Genomic DNA, 18,056 nt, shown 5'->3' on the forward strand with positions numbered 1-18,056 from the left:
CTCTCTTTTTTTTTTTTTTTTGAGACAGAGTCTCACTATGTCACCCTTGGTAGAGTGCCGTAGTGTCACAGCTCACAGCAACCTTAAACTCTTAGGCTTAAGCAATTCTCTTGCTTCAGCCTCCTAAGTAGCTAAGACTACAGGTGCCCGCCACAATGCCTGGCTATTTTTTGTTGTTGTTGTTGTTGTTGTTGTTGTTGTTGTTGTTGTCATTATTGTTTTCAGCAGGCCCTGGCTGGGTTCAAACCCGCCAGCCCTAGTGTATGTGGCTGGCACTCTAACCACTGAGCTATGGGCACTGAGCCAAAACTCACTGTCTCTTTCTCTAATTCTCTCTGTTACTCTCAAGGACTTTTCTAATGTAGGCTCATGTTGCATTGCATCATAGGCTGAATACTTGCTTGTTATTTTTCATAATGAGATGATAATGGCATTGTCTGGATGTACAGCTTTTGGGGGAACAAGGTGAGTTTGGCTCATAATCCATTTGTGTCTTTTTTTTTTTTTTGAGGCAGAGTCTTACTCTGTCACCCTGGGTAGAGTGATGTGGTGTCACAGTTCATAGCAACCTCAAACTCTTGGGCTTGAGAGACCCTCTTGCCTCAGCCTCCCAAGCAGGTGGGACTATAGGCACCCACCATGTTACCTGGCTGGTTCATTTGTATCTTTTAGTGGGTATCCCCTAATATTCAAAGAGCTAAAGGTGACCAGAATGAAGAATATCTGACAACGTATCAATTTAATGGAGATCCAAAACAGTAAAAAGAAAGAAACAAATGAGCATTGCTAGGAGAGAAAGGTCAGACTTGCCACAGGATGGATTTCCTGGGTCTCATTACTCCACCAACAGAACCATTGCCAACATTTGTGGCCTTTCTGGATGTAAGCTGCAGTCTCCTACCAACTATAGTACTTTTTAAAGCTCACCTCTCTGGTGTGTGACAAACACTATCAAATACATTAAGTGAAGCACCAAAGCCTACAGAGGGCAGTGGGCAACAGAAAATGGTGTCGGTTGGTCCAGCATTGGGACTTCTCCTCTTCCCTCTCTACCGGTGTTGCCCTTATGCTCTGTCCCTCTTGAAGATCCTCTCTGCCTCCCCATCCCTTGATGGGTGGTGGCAATGTGCACCCTGAGCCCTGTGCTAAGCTGAATGGCAAACTCCAGCGTTCTCAGCCTCTCCCTGGCTCAATCCTCCTTCCTTCTCTGCAGCTTAGTCCTCCTTTCTTCTTGTCGGCGTCTCCAAGCAGCAATGATGGCCTCATCATCCATCTCTTCCTCTTCGGCCCTGTCATCGCTTCTCCGATACTGGGACCGCCTCCCAGATGCAAACCTCCCTTCTTCTCTGTTTTCCATCCTTTCTTTCTCTCCCTCCTCTTCAGACCTCATAAAGCTCTGGGTGAATTTCCTCTTGGCTCCAAATTCAGAAAAGTCTGACTTGGATGACTCTTCCACATCTTCCCAGTTCCTGGGCCTGGCCCAGTGTGGGCGCTGTGGCTCCGGGGACTCTTCCCCTTCGGAGGGCTCAGGGGTCCTGCGGGAGAAGTAGGGTTCTGGGTTCTCCCCTCGGGAGCTTGAGGTCTCACTGAACTTGGACCTGGAGAACTTGTGCATCTCTCTGCCCTCCCTGGTGGAAGAAGAAGAGAACCGTGAAGTGCTTCTCACAGAGTTGCCATTTGCCTCATGGTAGGAGGCAGAGTCCTGTTCCTCCGACTGGGATTTGGAGAACTTATAGCTGGAGGATTTAGACTCTGTCTCCCGCAGCAGGGATGATCTAGTGTATTTCCCCCTGGAGCTTCCAGACCAATCACTTGGGGGAGGAGATTTTTCCTCTGTCCTGAGGCCACTGAGCCATTTATTAATACTGCCATCCAGCTCTTTGCCAGCTTTGCTGCCATTCCCATCGTGGTCACTGACCGCCAGGGAGGAAGAGGAGGCTGCTTCAGGTCTTTGGGAATTACTGCGGGAAGAATATTGGAAGCTCCCTATGGCACTGTCAGTGTCCTCATCCCTGTCACCCACGCCATCATTCTCATCTTTCTTGACCTTCTTCTTGAAAAGGGTACTGCGTTTGTTGTCTGAGGCCAGTTTCTCCATTTTGCACTCAGATATCTTCTCCCTCAGCTCCATTTGCATCTCCTTCTCCTTCTGGCCCAGCTCCCTCAGGTCCACATGGTCAGCGAAGAGGCTGTAGATGGGCTTGCTGGTCCCCCTCCCTCTGCTCCCGGTGCCTTCTGCCCTCAAGCTCAGGGCCGTGTGGGAGGACAGCACAGACTGCGCGTCTGAGCCGGGTCTGGCCTGGCTCTGCTGCAGCTGGTAGCCGCCCAGGGACGAGCTGCTCTGTCCACTGAGCATGGAGACTTGGTCATCCCCTAGGCGGCTGGCTGCTGGCGCTGCCTTCATGTTTGCCACGGATGGTGAGCGGGACAGTAACAGCATTTCGTTTTGCTTCTGAGCAAGGGTCTCACTGACTACCTGGGCAATCCAATTCTGGATACTGGCGATGGAAACCGTGTCTCCAGGCCCCACTGGCAGGTTAGGCAGGGGTGTGGTGGGGTTGGAGGTCGAGCCTCCCCCTGCGTTGCTTGTAGCCTGAGCCGTGTGGGAGCGGTGGCTCTGGGTGCTGAGCACAGACGCTGTGTCCCCATCAGCGCTGACCGAGGGGGCCGCAGACCAGAAGGCAGACAGGGGGATGCTCCCGCTGGCCGAGCTGGCTGCCTCCCAGCCTGCCATGGACTGGCTCTCCTCCAGCGTCTGCCTGCTCCTCTCCAGCAGCTCCAGCCTCCGCTGCCTCTTCTTGGCTAAGGCCGAGTCCTCCCCCCTGCAGAGCTCCGCCACCTCCTCCTTGTTCTCACTCCCCACCTTCTTCTGGTGTTTGAGCTTCCAGGCCTGGTAGGCTGTGAGGTTGACGTCGGAAGGCTGCTCCTTGTCCCCAGCTGCCTCCTCCGCTCCGTGCGCACTGCTGCTGTCGCCCGCTTCCAAGTCTTTCTTGTGGAATCCAAATTGGATTCTCTTGATCTTCCACCGTTCCAGGGCGGTGAGCTTGTCCTTGTTCCTGCTGCAGAAGTTGTAGAAGGAGGGGGCCTCGGAGCACACGCTGTCGCCGTCCTCCTCCGGCGCCCCGCTCCCTGCTTCGGAGCCCGCGGCGTCGGAGCCCGCGTCCGCCTGTTCCCTACTGCTCCGGGAGCGGTACGTGCGGGCCGCCTCCCTCTCGATCTCCAGCAGCCTCTCGTTCCACATGTCCCAGGTGCTCTCCGTGGACACAGAGTCGGAGCGGCGGCGCCCGCCGCGGCTCTGGGCCCTGGCGGCCAGCTGCTGCTTCAGGACCCAAATGTCGCGGCTGCAGACGCTCTCGGACGCGCTGCTCTGGCTCAGCGTGCGCCGCCGCCGCCTGCTGCCCGCGAAGGAGCCCGCGTCGCCGTCCTCCACCTCCTCCTCCTCCTCCTCCTCCCTAGCCCACCTCCGGTGCCCCTCTGCTTGGTACCGCTCGTTCCGGCTCTGCCACTCCCGGATGAAGCTCTCCGAGTCCTCGTCCTCCAGCTCGTCCCCGCCGAGGCCCCAGGAGGCCGAGCGCCCGCCCTCTCCACCCAGGGAGGCCCTACCCGTGGGGAGGCCCTGGGCCTTCTTCCACTCCGCGTAGAGTTTCTCCTCCTCGTCCTCGTCAATGAGAGTGAAGGGCTTGGAAGCCTGGCTGGCCTTCCCCCGGGAGGAGCCGCTCAGGTGGCTGGGGGTGTCGTCGTCCTCCTCCACCGTCAGGGCGTGCACGCGGGCCCCGACGGCGCTCCCGGCCTCGTCCGCCCGCTCCTCCTCACCGCAGTCCTCTTCTCTCTCCTCCATCAGCTTCTCGTTGAGCGCTCGCAGCTGCTTCAGGAAGCCGTCGTTGGGGTAGATGGCGCGCTTCTTGCGCACGGTCATCAGGGCCTCCAGGATGGCCATGTTGTGGAAGATCATCAGATAGGCCACCACCAGCACCGCCGAGCGGCTCACGCCCATTTCGCTGCTGACCAGGACTTTCCCTGAGAAGAAAACGCAAGAGATAATGATGGCATCACAGTGGCTTTTTGTAGTTTTTTTTTTTTTTTTTAAGTGTTGTTTGATGTGCTGAACTGAAGGTGTTTACTTTGTCTCCGGTGTTCATCCAGGCTTGAGTCACAGGAGGGATGAGCCTGTCCCCATACTATGGAGACACAGAGCTGTCCCCACGGCCCCTGCATGAGATACTGGAGGGCCTGTCTCCTTCCTCTTCACCAACTAAGCCTCAGAGACAGGAGAAATAAAAAGAATATGGGGCCAGTAAGGAGTGCAGAAAGGGAAGGACCAGCTATGGTGAATGAGTCGGAGAGGCAGAACCTCTGTGCTGAGACAGTCACAGTCTAACCTGGGGAGCTCGCTTTACAGCACTCTTGATGCTGGGTTACCTACCCGGGAGGCTCCTCCTGGCATCCAGGGGCGTCGGGCTCAGCAGCTCATTGAGACACACACCCTTCACTCCTTATTTGGACCACTTTAATACTTTTGAAATTCTTTCATACATTACGGAAACATCTAGTGCTCTTACTTTGACATTCTTGAGTCAATAAAGAATATATCTATATGCACCAGGAATTTTATACAAAATTCCTTAAGAAGATCAGTATTATATTGCCCCCCCCTTTTTTTTTTCATTTTTCTAGCTATTCTGAGTCTTTCTTCCAGTCTTTTCATGTTCCCTAACTATTCTAGCTGCTCTTCTCCAGGTCAAAACTCGAATTCATCAGTTTTGTTTTTTTTCCCCCCTGTGGAGTTTGTGTTCAGGATGGAGCAAGATATTTCAGCTTTGAAATGACCCACACAGAGTAGCGTGGGCTTCTCACCACCCTTGTTCTGGGCACTGGGACTTTATGATGCCCTCTAAGTTTGCAGTTTGGGTGAGATTCACACAAAGAACTCAAATTATCTTTTATATCCACTGAAACCTTTTTTAACAATGGTAATTAAGTCATGTCTTTCTTATCTTGTAGCATTTTTTTTTTTTTTTTTTTTTGTACAGACAGAGTCTCACTGTACCGCCCTCGGGTAGAGTGCCGTGGCGTCACACAGCTCACAGCAACCTCTAACTCTTGGGCTTACGCGATTCTCTTGCCTCAGCCTCCCGAGCAGCTGGGACTACAGGCACCCGCCACAACACCCGGCTATTTTTTTGTTGCAGTTTGGCCGGGGCTGGGTTTGAACCCGCCACCCTCGGCATATGGGGCTGGCGCCCTACTCACTGAGCCACAGGCGCCGCCCATCTTGTAGCATTTTTTAAACATAAGCATAACTTTACAATTTCCTACTAATATTTATAGTATCTTGTAGCATTTTTTAAACATAAGCATAACTTTACAATTTCCTACTAATATTTATAGTGGATGTAGTCTTTTTTTTTTTTTTTAGAAATACATTGGTGAGAACAACAGCATTTTATCTGTTTGTTTGAGACAGAGCCTAACTCTGTTGCCCAGACTAGAGGGTCATGGCTTTAGCCTAGCCCACAGCAACTTCAAACTCCTGAGTGCAAGCCATCTTCCTGCCTCAGCCTGCTGAGTAGCTGGCACCTGCCACTACAGGCACCTGCCACAACACCCAGCTTTTTCTATTTTTAGTAGAGATGTCTTGTTCTTGGTCAGGTTGAAATCCTGGAGCTTGAAATCCTGGAGCTTAAAATCCTGAGCTCAAGGGATTCTCTCACCTGGGCTTCCCATAGTGTCAGGGTTTCAGGTGTGAGCCATTGCACCCGGCCTATGCAGTCTGTTTTTATAAACTCTAGAAGTCTTTACAAGTCTTGACTCTGCCATTCAGTAGATCTAGTCTCCTTCCTGTTTTACATCCTTCATGAATGTCACAAATGCACCTTCTGTTCCTTCATTCTAATGATTGTTTAAAAGGCAGACTGGGGCCAATGGAGACCTTCCTCCTGGCTGTCATCGATCTACTTACCAACCGTCTTTGGAGATGTTTGCTAAATGGGTTAAGAGTCCTCTCTAACAATACGGGACGGGCAGTGATTCCTTTACTATTGTATCTTTGCATGAGGTAAGGCTGGGCCTTTGCCACACAGGAGGTCAGAGTCAGAGAAGATTCAGAGGTGCCAAGGCCCAGTAATGCCACAAGAGGGAGGTACGAGAGCAGAGTCAAAGCCTCCAAAGGCACATCTACACTACACTTTTCTACTCCTACCTTCAGCTCAGGGCTCAGTTGTCCCTCAGCAAGGACACCCCCTTAACCATCTGACCTGGCCACAGTCTGCTGTGGCTAGCCCCAAAGTCTCACTTTCCTCCTTTGAGAGGTGAAATCACCAGGCCAACTCACTTTAGGACACTTCAGAATGTGACCAGCCAGTCTTTCTCATAGGGTCATCAAATACTACTCAGACTTGGTCTGGTAGAGACTAGGTTTGGGGGTGCCATGCTTTTCCATGCTGTGCTCCCAACACCTTGAGATTCCTCGAGTAGCCTCAAGGGCAGCCTGAAGGACAAGGGAGAGGCCAGGTGGGTCTGGGTCCTTTACCCACTTCACCCAAAGCAGCAATAGGATTTTCTATTTTCTGTGTTAGGCACAGGGTTCACATTGATGTATAGATTTTGTTCTGCACAGCTCCAGGGGGCACTCTTCTCCTTGAACTAAAAATATATTTATTTGGTTATGATGAAAAATTTCCAGCAGTAAAATGGTTTGAAAAAGATGGTCTTTTTCTTTATTTGCAGAGTGTCCATTTTTCAAAAGTTCAGATTAATATGAGTACATGAATCTAGTAGATTCACAACTACAGGCTCACATGAGAGAAAAACTCAGTCAAATTCAAGTGTAGCGGGGGAAGAGATTCAGTAAGTTCCCACCCAAAGGGAACACTACACGGGTATATGGCACACTTCCTGGAAGAAGACCACGACTACAACTCAGACCTCAACCTCAAATGCAAACCATGTAACCTAAACATATGTACACTCATATTAATCTGAAATGTAAACCCTGTGCCTAACACAGAAAATAGAGAGAAACATCCTGCTGGGGCCTGCACAACTCCTCCACGCTATCACCTCGTCCTTCCGCCACCCACCGCCCTCCACTCTCCCGCTGTCTCACTCTGGCTCCTGCTGTTGCTTCAGGAAATGGAAAATGCCTCCCACCCTATGTGATCTGCATCCCCCACCCGTTATGGTGAGGGGCGACAGTGTCTACACACGTCACCTTCCACACCCACCCAGTCTAGGTCCAGAGGTCAGCCGGTGTGCACCAGGCTCCAGGACAGCAGCCATTGGTCACCCTCCCAATAGATCAAAAGTCCTACATTTTACAAAGAAGGCATTTTTAAGCATTGAAAATGTGGGAAGACTCTTTACATATATGTACAATCATGTATAATTATTATATATAATTTGCACACATACATTCTATTTTGTGTGTGTATTTTCCATCAGAAGTTACTCACCCTGGCCACTTCCCAAGAATCATTAACAGTATTAGCATAGAAATGGATATAATTTTTTAAGTGACAGGTATTGGTGCCCAAGTAAGCTCTTTTATATATATTAAAAAATTTTTAGCCCTCACAGGATTAGATATTTTTATCTTTGATCTACACATAAGAAAACTGTAGTTCCCAGGAATAAAAGAAACGGCCTAGGTCACATGGTATATAGAGTGTAGCAAATCCTGAATTCAGATCCAAGTTTCTGGACACCAAATCCTGAACTGTTACCTGCAAGGCTGTTGGCCTCTCCTCCCTTAGCCTGGAGCCTAGTCCAGTCTCATATTCCCTCTCACTTGCATACAACAATAGCCTCAGCACTGCTCTCCTCTCTCCCTACTTGGTTTATTCTCCAAATGACAGTAGACTGAGTTTCCTGAAACATAATCAGATCACAGTGCTGCTCAGCCACCTTCCCCTGGCCTTTAATATCCTGTGTGATGGGGCCCTTGTTACTTACCATGCTAACCCACACTAGTTTTGTTTGTTTTTGTTTTTTGCATTTTTAGAAAATTTCAGAATATTACGGGGGTACACACGGTCTGGTTACATAATTTGCTTTTGTATATTTCAGGTTTAAGTTATAAGTGTGCCATTCACCTATAATATGTATCCATTAGGCGTGAATTAACCCAACCTCTTCCCCACACACACCTACTTGATTTCTGTTGAGTTTTACTTCCATTGATTGGTTCCAATTTAGTTCTGTGATACTTTATGTGGTGATACTTTAATTAGAAATACAGTCTCCAGGGCGGCGCCTGTGGCTCAAGGAATAGGGTGCCGGTCCCATATGCCGGAGGTGGTGGGTTCAAACCCAGCCCCGGCCCAAAAAAAAAAAAAAACTTCAAAAATAAAAAAAAAAAAAGAAATACGGTCTCCAGTTCCTTCCAGGTTGTTACAAAAGATACTAGATCAGTTTTTTTATGGCAGAGTAGTACTCCGTGGTATACATATACTATATTTTATTAATCCATTCATGTATTGATGAGCATTTGTGTTATTTCCATATGTTTGCTTCTGTGAATTGTGCTGCTATAGACATTGTTTGTAATAAAAATGACCTTTATTCCTTTAGGGAAATACCTAGGAGTAGGATTGCTGGATCAAATAGTAGGTCTACCTTTTAGTTCTCTAAGGTATCTCCACACTACTTTCCATAGAGGCAATACTAGTTTGCCGTCCCACCAACTGTGTGCCAGTGTCCCTTGCTCTTTGTATCCACACGAACACATGTTTTGGGGCTTTTTGATAAGAGCTGTTCTTACTGGAGTTAGTTGATATATCATTGTGGTTTTAAGTTGTGTTTCCTTAATGATTAGAGATGTTGAGCATTTTTTCACATGTTTATTGGCCATTAAACCATCTTTATTTGAAAATTTCTATTCATGTCTCTTGTCCACTTTGTAATGGGGTTGTTTGATTTTTTTCTTGCTAATTTGCTTGGGTTCATTGTAGATTCTGGTTATCAGCCCTTTGTCAGTTGTATAACATGTGAATATTTTCTCCCATTCTAGGGGTTGTCCATTTACCCTGTTGATTGTGTCCGTGGCTGTGCAGAAACTTTATAATTTGATCAGGTTCCATTCGTTTATTTTTTTAATGACTGCTTTTGAGATCTTCTCCATAAATTCTTTCCCTAGTGGGATATATGCAAGAACTTTTACAACATTTTCTTCTAGAATTCTTAGTTTCATGCCTTAGGTTTAAGTCTTTTATCCACTGTGAATTAATTTGTGCAAGTGGTGAGAGGTATGAATCCCTTTTCAGTTTTCACCATTTATTGAATAGGGATTCTTTTCCACACTATCCTTTTAATTCTTGAGGACACCAAGTTTATTCCACTTAGGGTCTTTACACTAGCAGTTCCCTTGGCTAGGAATGCTCTTCTTCCAACTTTTTCATTACTAGCTCCTTGTCACTCATCTTATATGTCCCTTCATTGGAAGGCCTTCTCAATCACCCTCTATAAGGATAGCACATCATCCAAGTTAAAGTCTCTGCCTTGCACTTGTCACCATCTGACATTTTAATTTTATTTTCTGCTTTCTTATTTTCATTTTCTATCTCCTTACTATAGTCTAAGATCCAAAGGCCAGAAACTTTGTCTCCATTTTTCATCACAGAGCCTAGAATAGTACACAGCACATGTTAGGCCCTCAATAATGACTTACTGGATGAATTATTATCCTGTCTTTTCTGCTCTTCTTAGAGAAAACAGCTTTCTTAAGACAGATGTCCTCCAGACACAGCAGATAATCTGGAGGTTTTCATAACATCCCCATATTGCTTCTCCCCCTAGAGAATTCCATCTGCTGGGAGCTGCAAACTCCCTACCCCCTCACCTCGATAGGTCAGCAGTGCCTCATCAAGGAACTCAGCAGCCTTTCGGAAATGCTGGGAGATGTCCACCTCGGGAAAGTCATCCACCTCCACACCCAGGTACTGGATCTCCAGGCCAGTGTAGAATTCAGGGCCAGTATAAACGCCTGTGCCATGCGCAGCATTCAGGATATGGGTGATTCCCAGCCTCTTCAGCCTTCCCTTGTTCACCGCTATGCTCCTGGGGGAAGACACAGGGATTATGTGAGCAAGAGCCAAAATTGGAAGGGCACATTACCCCCGCAGGGGGGAGCCTGGTTCAGGGGTCAGAGGGCCTCAGCTGGGTGAGTGCCTCCTTCTCTGCTCCTGGGTGTCTTGGCTCACTGCAAATACCATTATAAAAAGGGTCAGTGACTTGGTGGCCGCAAGAAAGGAAAGGCAGGAAACTAGGCAAAGGAGGACAAGAAGAGGAAAACAAAACTGATGTGTAGGAAAATCTTTGGTCTAGAGACCTCTAGTTTAAAACCTCGCTTTGGGAGTGGACATCCATCAAAGATAAAAGTGGCAGATGGACATTTTAAAATTATGTGTACTTTACATTGATATGGCATGCTTATATTTTTCAAAGTTCTTTCACATGCATTATTTTATTTTATCCTAATAATGAACTTGAGAAGTAGATAGGGCAACTATTTTTATTCCTATTTAAAGATTATAAAAATGAATCTAAGCTCTTATAACTTCCCCAGACTCTGAAAAGGGAAAAAGATTCAGAACAAGAACGGGTGCCTGAGATTTCTAGTTTGGAGCCTTTTCTGCTGCAGCTGAATAAGGGGAGCTTAGTTTGAAGAGGCCCTGAGGACAGGGCTGCCTGAGAAGGAACAGAGGCTTTTAACTGGGAATACCTGGAGATGCCTGTGGTACCTGGTGACCACAAGGTGAATGCTTCTGGATGTACAGATCCACTTAATCACTTAGGATTTGGTGCCCAGATCTGGGCATCACATTCTAGGCAACTGATTACTCCATGGTGAAGATAAAACCTAATGTTCAAAGCTATCTTCTCTACTGCCTGCCCTGGGGCCCTAATTCCCCTGTCTTGCTTCTGGATATATGGATAATTACACTGGGAGAACATCTCATTAAGCAGTCAATGAATCAGCAAAAATTACTTTCAGAAATTCACAAATCAACCTGTTGGTAACAATTAATCAACCTGTTTGGCACTGGAAAGCTCCTGATGGAATAGCATATGAGGGAGTTCTTTTTGTTTTTGTTCTGGAAACCACTAATAAACTTTTTGTTGTTGTCGTTTGTTTGTTTGAAGAGGCAGGGTCTTGCTTTGCTGCCCCAGCTGGAGTGCGGTGGCTATTCACACCACAAACTCCTGGCCTCAGGTCAACTCCTAAAAAAATAGCAGTTTCCTAATTATAAAAACAATAAATGTCTGCTCTAGGAAACCTGTACAATTCAAAAGAGACCTAAAAATGAAAATAAAATCCCCTTTTCAAAACACTTCACAGACAGAAATACTAACAGTTACATTTCTAATTGTTGTCTATGGAAAAGCGTATACGCTTCCCTGTATGTTACTCGATTTGCATGATACTGTAAATGTATTCTCTTGTTATCTGTTTTTTTTATATTATATTTTTTCATGTTGGTAAATATGTACACACGTCAATATTGTCGATGCTCCTTGTGTCCTGTTCTGTGGTTGTTACTGATGCTATGAGGTGGTAGACTTGACAGGACTCGGTAGGACTGGAGGCCCAGAGAAGGCCTTCTGGACAGACGAGGCTGTGGCAGATGGCCCTGGCGGGAGGGTGAAGGAGAAGGAGTTGTACCAGCATTTTACTTGGGGATCTCTGTGGGCAGGTAGGTAGGGCCTTTTTCCACACCCAGGTCAGGGTAAGTGGTCAGGCAGCCCCAGAGTGCTGGATGGACCTAAGGGGGCCTTTGATGAAAGCTGGGGAATTTCATCTCTCTCAGTCTCTAATCAGAGGGTAGGACAAAGGGCCATGACGTCCAGTAGTCAGACTCACTTCTCAGCTATGAAGACGTTGGGCCAGACTTCATCTACCTCGTTCCATGGGGTCTCTTGGCGGTCCTGAAGCAGGGCCCTCTGTAGGTCCAGGATGCAGGGGGTGTTGTACAGGCTGGTGTCGTCCATCTTCTCCCTGACACGGTTGTACAGGTCCTCCACCAGCAGCTGCTCAGCAGACTCCAGCAAACCTGGACACTCCGTGTCTGCTTTGAGCTCCCGCGGCTTGAGTTCTAGCGGGGATGATGGCATTCTCATCAGAGAGTTAGAAATACCAGAGCCTTCCCTGTTCCTTGGGAGAACCTGCTCTCAGGAAGTTTGCTGCAAGAAATCTGGGCATGAACCGAATGTCACCAGGGTCTGCTAGGAAAGACTTAGTGGGGCCCACGGGCCCTGTGCACTGGCCTAGACTCTAGTAGTTAGGAATAAGGTGGATGAAGTCTCCAGGATTGTATAGGTGTTGCTGAAGAAAGAACACTTTTCCCTACTCCCTTCCATGTTTCTCTGAAGCTGGCTGAGGTCCTTAAGTGCTAGGTACATGTCCCATTTATACTTTGACTCCCACAGTGCCAGGTCCAGTGCAAATGCTGGGAAGCATTTATCAAATGAGTAACCGTAGTACTTTCACAATTCACTCTATTAATTTGATTCCTTTACATATGGATTGCAAATAACCCTGGGAAAAGTAAGACTTTCAGCATTTATTCATATGATGTTACCTTCTGATATACATTTAATTTACTTATTTCATTCATTGCCCACCCCCCGCCCCCACTAGACTGTAAGCGGCTGTGATTCTCAGCCACCCAGCATGCAGGTGGTGGCAAGAGTTTGTCATGAGCTCCTATGCCAGTTTCAAAACAGGATGCGGGGGCCTTTCTGACAACGGAAAAGCTCAAATTCCACATGGAATCAGATCCCAACTCACCCACATCTGGGGTGAACCTTTATCTTCTTTGAATAATGTATTTGCTCACAATTTATCAAATGTGGGGGAAAATAAAATGTTTCCTTTCTCTAAGAAGATAGACAAGAACAGGGCAGAGCAAAACCTTTCCTCTCACTTGGTAGCCAAAATTACTACACAGACCAAGAAAGAAGCGGGAAGGGTATGTCCTCTGTGTTGGCCATAGCCTCTTGTGGGCACCATCTCTTTCCCTGATGGCTGGTCTCTGGGTGGAGGGCTATAGGGAGAGCCTGCCTGTGGTCGTGGGGCTGCCTGTGGCCTTCTCGATCCTTGAGTGTGGCCTTTTGACTGAATCCAAAATTTATAGGAAAAACCAATTTCTTCTGTGATGTATGGACTCTGTCAAGGGGCTGCACTTGGGGATCTGGAGGGCTACGTATGGCCTTAAGGACACAGGTTCCTCACCCCTGGCCCTAGTCACATTTGGAAGATAGACTTGGCCGAGCCCTTCACAGAAGCAGCTCCTGACAGGTGTGTACGAACTGGGCTTGCTCCTCAAGGACTGCAAATCCTGGGAGTCCTGGTTTCCCCCTGGGGCTCAGGGTTTCATTTCCCTTCCCTCTTTCCTGTCAACCCCCCTGATGGGCCACCATATCCTAGCATGGGGTCTCAGCTCTAAATGTTCTCTGATCTCCATTTCAAAAGCAAAAAGAAGAAAAGCTCTGCAATCCCAGAGCTCTATTTTGTTTAAAAATAGATGAAGTGTTCCTATTTTCTCCACCACCCAGTGTTCTCCTCTAGCATTCCTGGGGTCTTACATAGCAAATGTAACAGCCCCCCTCCTGCCCTTCCCTACTTAGATATTGTCCCTTTACTACACGTGAAAAATAGCACTCCCAAAGCCTCATTAAAATATATGGTATTGTCTTCCTCAGCTAGATTCAGGTTACTATTTTGATTTCTTCCTTTTCAGTTAAAAACCACATGTCCCAGCCCTTCACCCACACCAGCAGCTCCTCCTTTCCCTAGGTCTCTTGTTCACACCTCCACCTCTTTAGACGTCACCTCCCTGCATCAATTTCTCCTCTTTATTTCTGTTCACCTAGGGTTTCTTCAGAAGAAAGCAAAGCCTGCACGTTTCCCCCTGTACCCTGCAAACTCTCAGATGTGTGGCATATGCAGACTTTCATGAAAATAGGGGGTTTTCAACATACATTTTCACTCCCTCTGACCACTAGTGAACATGGTAATGTTTTGAAAAATCACCTGATAAATTTTTCTTTCTCTATAATACATGGGTTTTTCTTCCCCGCACAGTCCATCAACCACTAAGGCTCCTGAAACTAGGCTTAATGCCTCAGAGAAGGGAAAGTGGCTAAGATCTAGAATTTAAAAAGCCATTGTACATCTTTTAGTTTTAAACTAGACTTTGAAAGCTCATAGCATTCTATAGACATCAAAGTGAAGCTTTCAAAGAGAGAACATGTTTTTCTCACAACTCCTAAAGCTGGACTTTTACTTATCAAGAACAAAAACCTGGAGAGTGCCCTGGGGAGTGAAGCACAGACCAGGGATTACCTAGGATGGACAGTTAGGGAAATTCCCAACAACAGAGGAGAAAGATGAGACCTTCCAGAGCTAGGGCTGTGGTGGAAGTAATTCAGAGGTAACTAGAGCAGGGTGAAGACACTGCCTGGACCCGAGTCTTTGGATGACTTGGAGCAAGAGAACAGAGGACCCAGGTAGGGAGTGGAAAAAAAAAAAAAACAACAAAGTCATAGGAAGCTTTGAGAACATAAAGCCTCCCAGGCCTCCCAGGGTGCCCAGCAGCAACAATGAATTGAATTTCCAATTTTCTGTGAGGTATGATGTGATAGCCAGATGTCCTTTAGAGACCCTGGTAGAGGCCCAAATGGATCAGGGGCCTATGACAGGCGTGGGGTTAGGGTGGAGAAGGAGAAGCATGAGTGGTTCTCACAACTACAGGCCACAGCAGATGGTGGCCTCCAGCAGTAGGTGCCAGATTAAGGCCAAACACCAGCGGGGTCCTGTTGCATCAGCAGCACTGCCTTATCCTACCCCAGCCCATCCTACCAGAAGTATAGGAGGAGGGAGGAGAAAGGGAAAGAAAGAAATGTTGGAAGATTTTTTGCCCACGATTGACTAGGAAAAAGAAATCCATCCAAGCAAGATAAGTATCCTTGAATAAAATATAATATATCGTCTGCTCCAAAATTGACTGTGAATTTACTGTATTCACCCCACCCTTTTCTCCTTCCTCCCCATGCTTACTTCCATTTGAAGACCATTTTCAAGCACTGGTGGAAATGCCGCTCTAAATCAAGACCTCCCTTTGAAGAGAACTCCTTGAATGCTCCTTGCCACTTCTGGGCCTTCTACCATAAGCCACCTCAGGACTCTGAGGGGACCAGAAACTGAGCAGGAGTCCCAAGGGCTGATTGGAGCTGTCCCTAGTCGACTATTTACACTGATGCACAATAATTTCCACATCTGTCCCATCAAAGTTGACTTGGGGTTGACAGAACTGCCTTCTCCAGATCTGTACCTCTTGATCTGATGGGCAGATCTTTAGAAGCACATTTATGCCTTCCTGTGGGCCCCGTCCAAGGGTCTCCAGATGACCCCTGGACTCCCCGTGTTTCTACCTAGCCTCTGGTCACATTACCTTCGTTGATGATCTGTTTGGCTGCAATAGCTGAGGAGAGGTGAATGGGTTCCATGAAAATGCTTTCTGTTTCTGCGTCTGAGATCAGGGAGTACCTGTGAGAAAAGGATACTCACATGAGATAACCCTGGAAAGCAGCTGAATGGAAGACATTTTTAAACACTGAGAAATCTGGATCTGATGGAAAACAATGATGGAGAAAGGGAAAACCTTACTAAGTTGAGGGAACCCAAGAATGTGAAATGGGCGGTACCCTGTGGCTCAGTTTCACATCTAATTTCAGACCAGAGTTGGCACCTATGGGGTGTGAGTTGACAGGTAGTCTATGTTGGGGGGAACCCACCCTGATGTGGCTTCACTTTCTTAGATGTTCTACTGCTCATCTTTCCCCCCTCTCGTCTCCTGTCCCTCTGCTATCAATACTATAGCATGCCCCAGCTGTGCCTTGGCAGGGTTCAGTGGCTGCACAGGCTGCCACCATGTCTTCTACTTCTTCTCCCTACTTGTGAGGGAGTGGGCGAGTGATGGAGGACCGGCTCACCAAGTGAAATGCCTACTCAAGTGCACAAGTCCTGATTTCAAGCACAAATCAGGAGTCACACTGAGTCCAGGGACACAAAAAAGTAACTTAGGGCTTGACGCCCACTGCCCAGTGGTTAGGGCATTGGCCACATACACCGGGGCTGGTGGGTTCAAACCCCACCAGGGCCTGCTAACCAACAATGACAACAACAACAACAACAAAAGTATAGCTGGGCGTTATGGTGGGCACCTGTATTCCCTGCTACTTGGGAGGCTGAGGCAAGAGAATCACTTAAGCCCAAGAGTTCGAGGTTGTTGTGAGCTGTAACACCACTTTACTGAGGGTGACAGAGTGAGACTCCATCTCAAAAAAAAAAGTAACTTGGGAATATCAAGGCAGTTTCCCAAAAAGAATGCAGTGAAGGCATCAAAAGAGCCCTTTGAGGACCATGGAAATGCTAGGGGAGAGACAAGTGGGCCATACCATGGCTCACTAGTGAACTCTCCTGAGTGAATTCTCCTGTTTTCCAAGTGTTGTTGTGAACTTTGGGTCTTTTTTCCCCCTCTGTTTAGTCTAGTCTTTCCTTTAGTTCCATAGAGATTTTTTAAAAATGAGGGGAATTTAATAGATCCCACTTGTGAGTGGCTTCTATGAATTTAATTCCGATCAACCCTCCACAGAGTATGTATTATTATTATTCCTGCTTTACAGATGAGAAAACTATGGCTCAAAGGGTGAAGGAAACTAGCCAAGGCAGTAAGTAAATAGCATGGCTACGTTACAAACATAGGGAGGTCCTGCTCCAAGTCCTATGTCCTCTCCACAATACACTGATACGATCAGATTAGAACAGGGAGGTGAGTCAGCTGGTGGAAACAACCCCAGTGGGATTCCCCGGCTTAATATAGACTTTGACAAAGAATAGTACTTAAGAATGTTGGTGAAAACATGGATGGATGGATGGATGGATGGATGGATCGAGTTAAGTTGATTTGAGTGGACTCTACCTAAACTGAACAAAGTTGACTTGAGATAAGTAGGAATTGAATTAAATTGAATTGATTAGCAGAACTATTCTATTGTAGTAAGCATACACAACCAAAGAATCCACCTTTGGAAGAATGGCATGGTCAGTGTCAACCAGGCCATGGAGAAAGAAATGCCCTTATCAGGAGAGATGAGTGACCTACGGCTCTAGCCAGGATGCGACCAGACCTGCCCATGCAACCTAAGAGGCAGCACTACATCGCATCCTCATCCATGGTGCCTGAGAGTTTTCAGATAGCAGTTGTACTGAATTATTCCCATATCAACACCAAGTACTCCTTGTGACCCAAAGATGCATTTTCAAATAATTATGACTGGGGTGTGAGGATAGATGAGGTTTATGGAATATTACCCTTCAATGTGAAAATTAGAGCAGTCTTTAGAATCTCAATGCTTGGTGAAGTTAATAAAGGACACCTGGTGGGATGGGAGTGAGCTCTATAAAGGCACAGATTAGGTGGTCTCATCTACCCCTATGTCTCCAGCACATGGAAGGTGATAAGTCAAGGCTCAGTGACTAAGTGAGTGGACAGGTAGATGGATGAACAAATGGCTGGCTGGATGGAATACGCAAGGTGTCCACATAATCATATTGTGGATCAAACCAGATGGTCTCTAAGGCCCTGAAATTGCTGGTCCCTCCTCCACCATTTTTCAGATTTCAGCTCAGTCATCATTCCGTTAGGGAAGTCTCCCCTGATCTTGCATCATATACTTCTTTTTTTTAACAGCATCTCTGTTTTACACTAGTTTTTGAAATCCTTTGATAATATCTGCCTCCTACACTAGATCATATCCTGTGTGAGGGCAAGGACCGTGAATGAGTATTTTGCAGAACACTGTGTTCCCAGCACCCAGCACAGAGTAAATGCCTAACAGATCTTTCCTGACTCACTGATGAAATTTGTCCTCAGTATCTCTCTACTTAAGGGAATGCAGCAGTTACAATAATTTCCAACAACTTTATGAAGAATTTGCTGCTTGCTTATCATTTCACTGGGATACCAGTAGTAAGCCCTAAAGCAAAACTAGGATCT

At 47.0% G+C, this 18,056-nt stretch overlaps 1 protein-coding gene across 1 annotated transcript in view; it reads right to left on the minus strand.

Moving 5' to 3' along the window:
- Positions 1–713: 713 nt before the first annotated feature.
- Positions 714–18,056, minus strand: part of STYXL2 (serine/threonine/tyrosine interacting like 2) — a 31,524-nt gene continuing 14,181 nt past the window's right edge. Inside the window, exons 3-6 of the mRNA XM_053607963.1 lie at positions 15,450–15,544; positions 11,858–12,089; positions 9,836–10,053; positions 714–4,017 (exon numbers count right to left, since the gene is read on the minus strand). Coding sequence (XP_053463938.1) covers positions 1,190–4,017; positions 9,836–10,053; positions 11,858–12,089; positions 15,450–15,544 — 3,373 coding nt within the window. The 3' untranslated portion in view covers positions 714–1,189. The remainder of the gene's footprint in view (positions 4,018–9,835; positions 10,054–11,857; positions 12,090–15,449; positions 15,545–18,056) is intronic.

This window comes from Nycticebus coucang, chromosome 10 (assembly GCF_027406575.1).
Source record: "Nycticebus coucang isolate mNycCou1 chromosome 10, mNycCou1.pri, whole genome shotgun sequence".
NCBI classification, from domain to species: domain Eukaryota; kingdom Metazoa; phylum Chordata; class Mammalia; order Primates; family Lorisidae; genus Nycticebus; species Nycticebus coucang.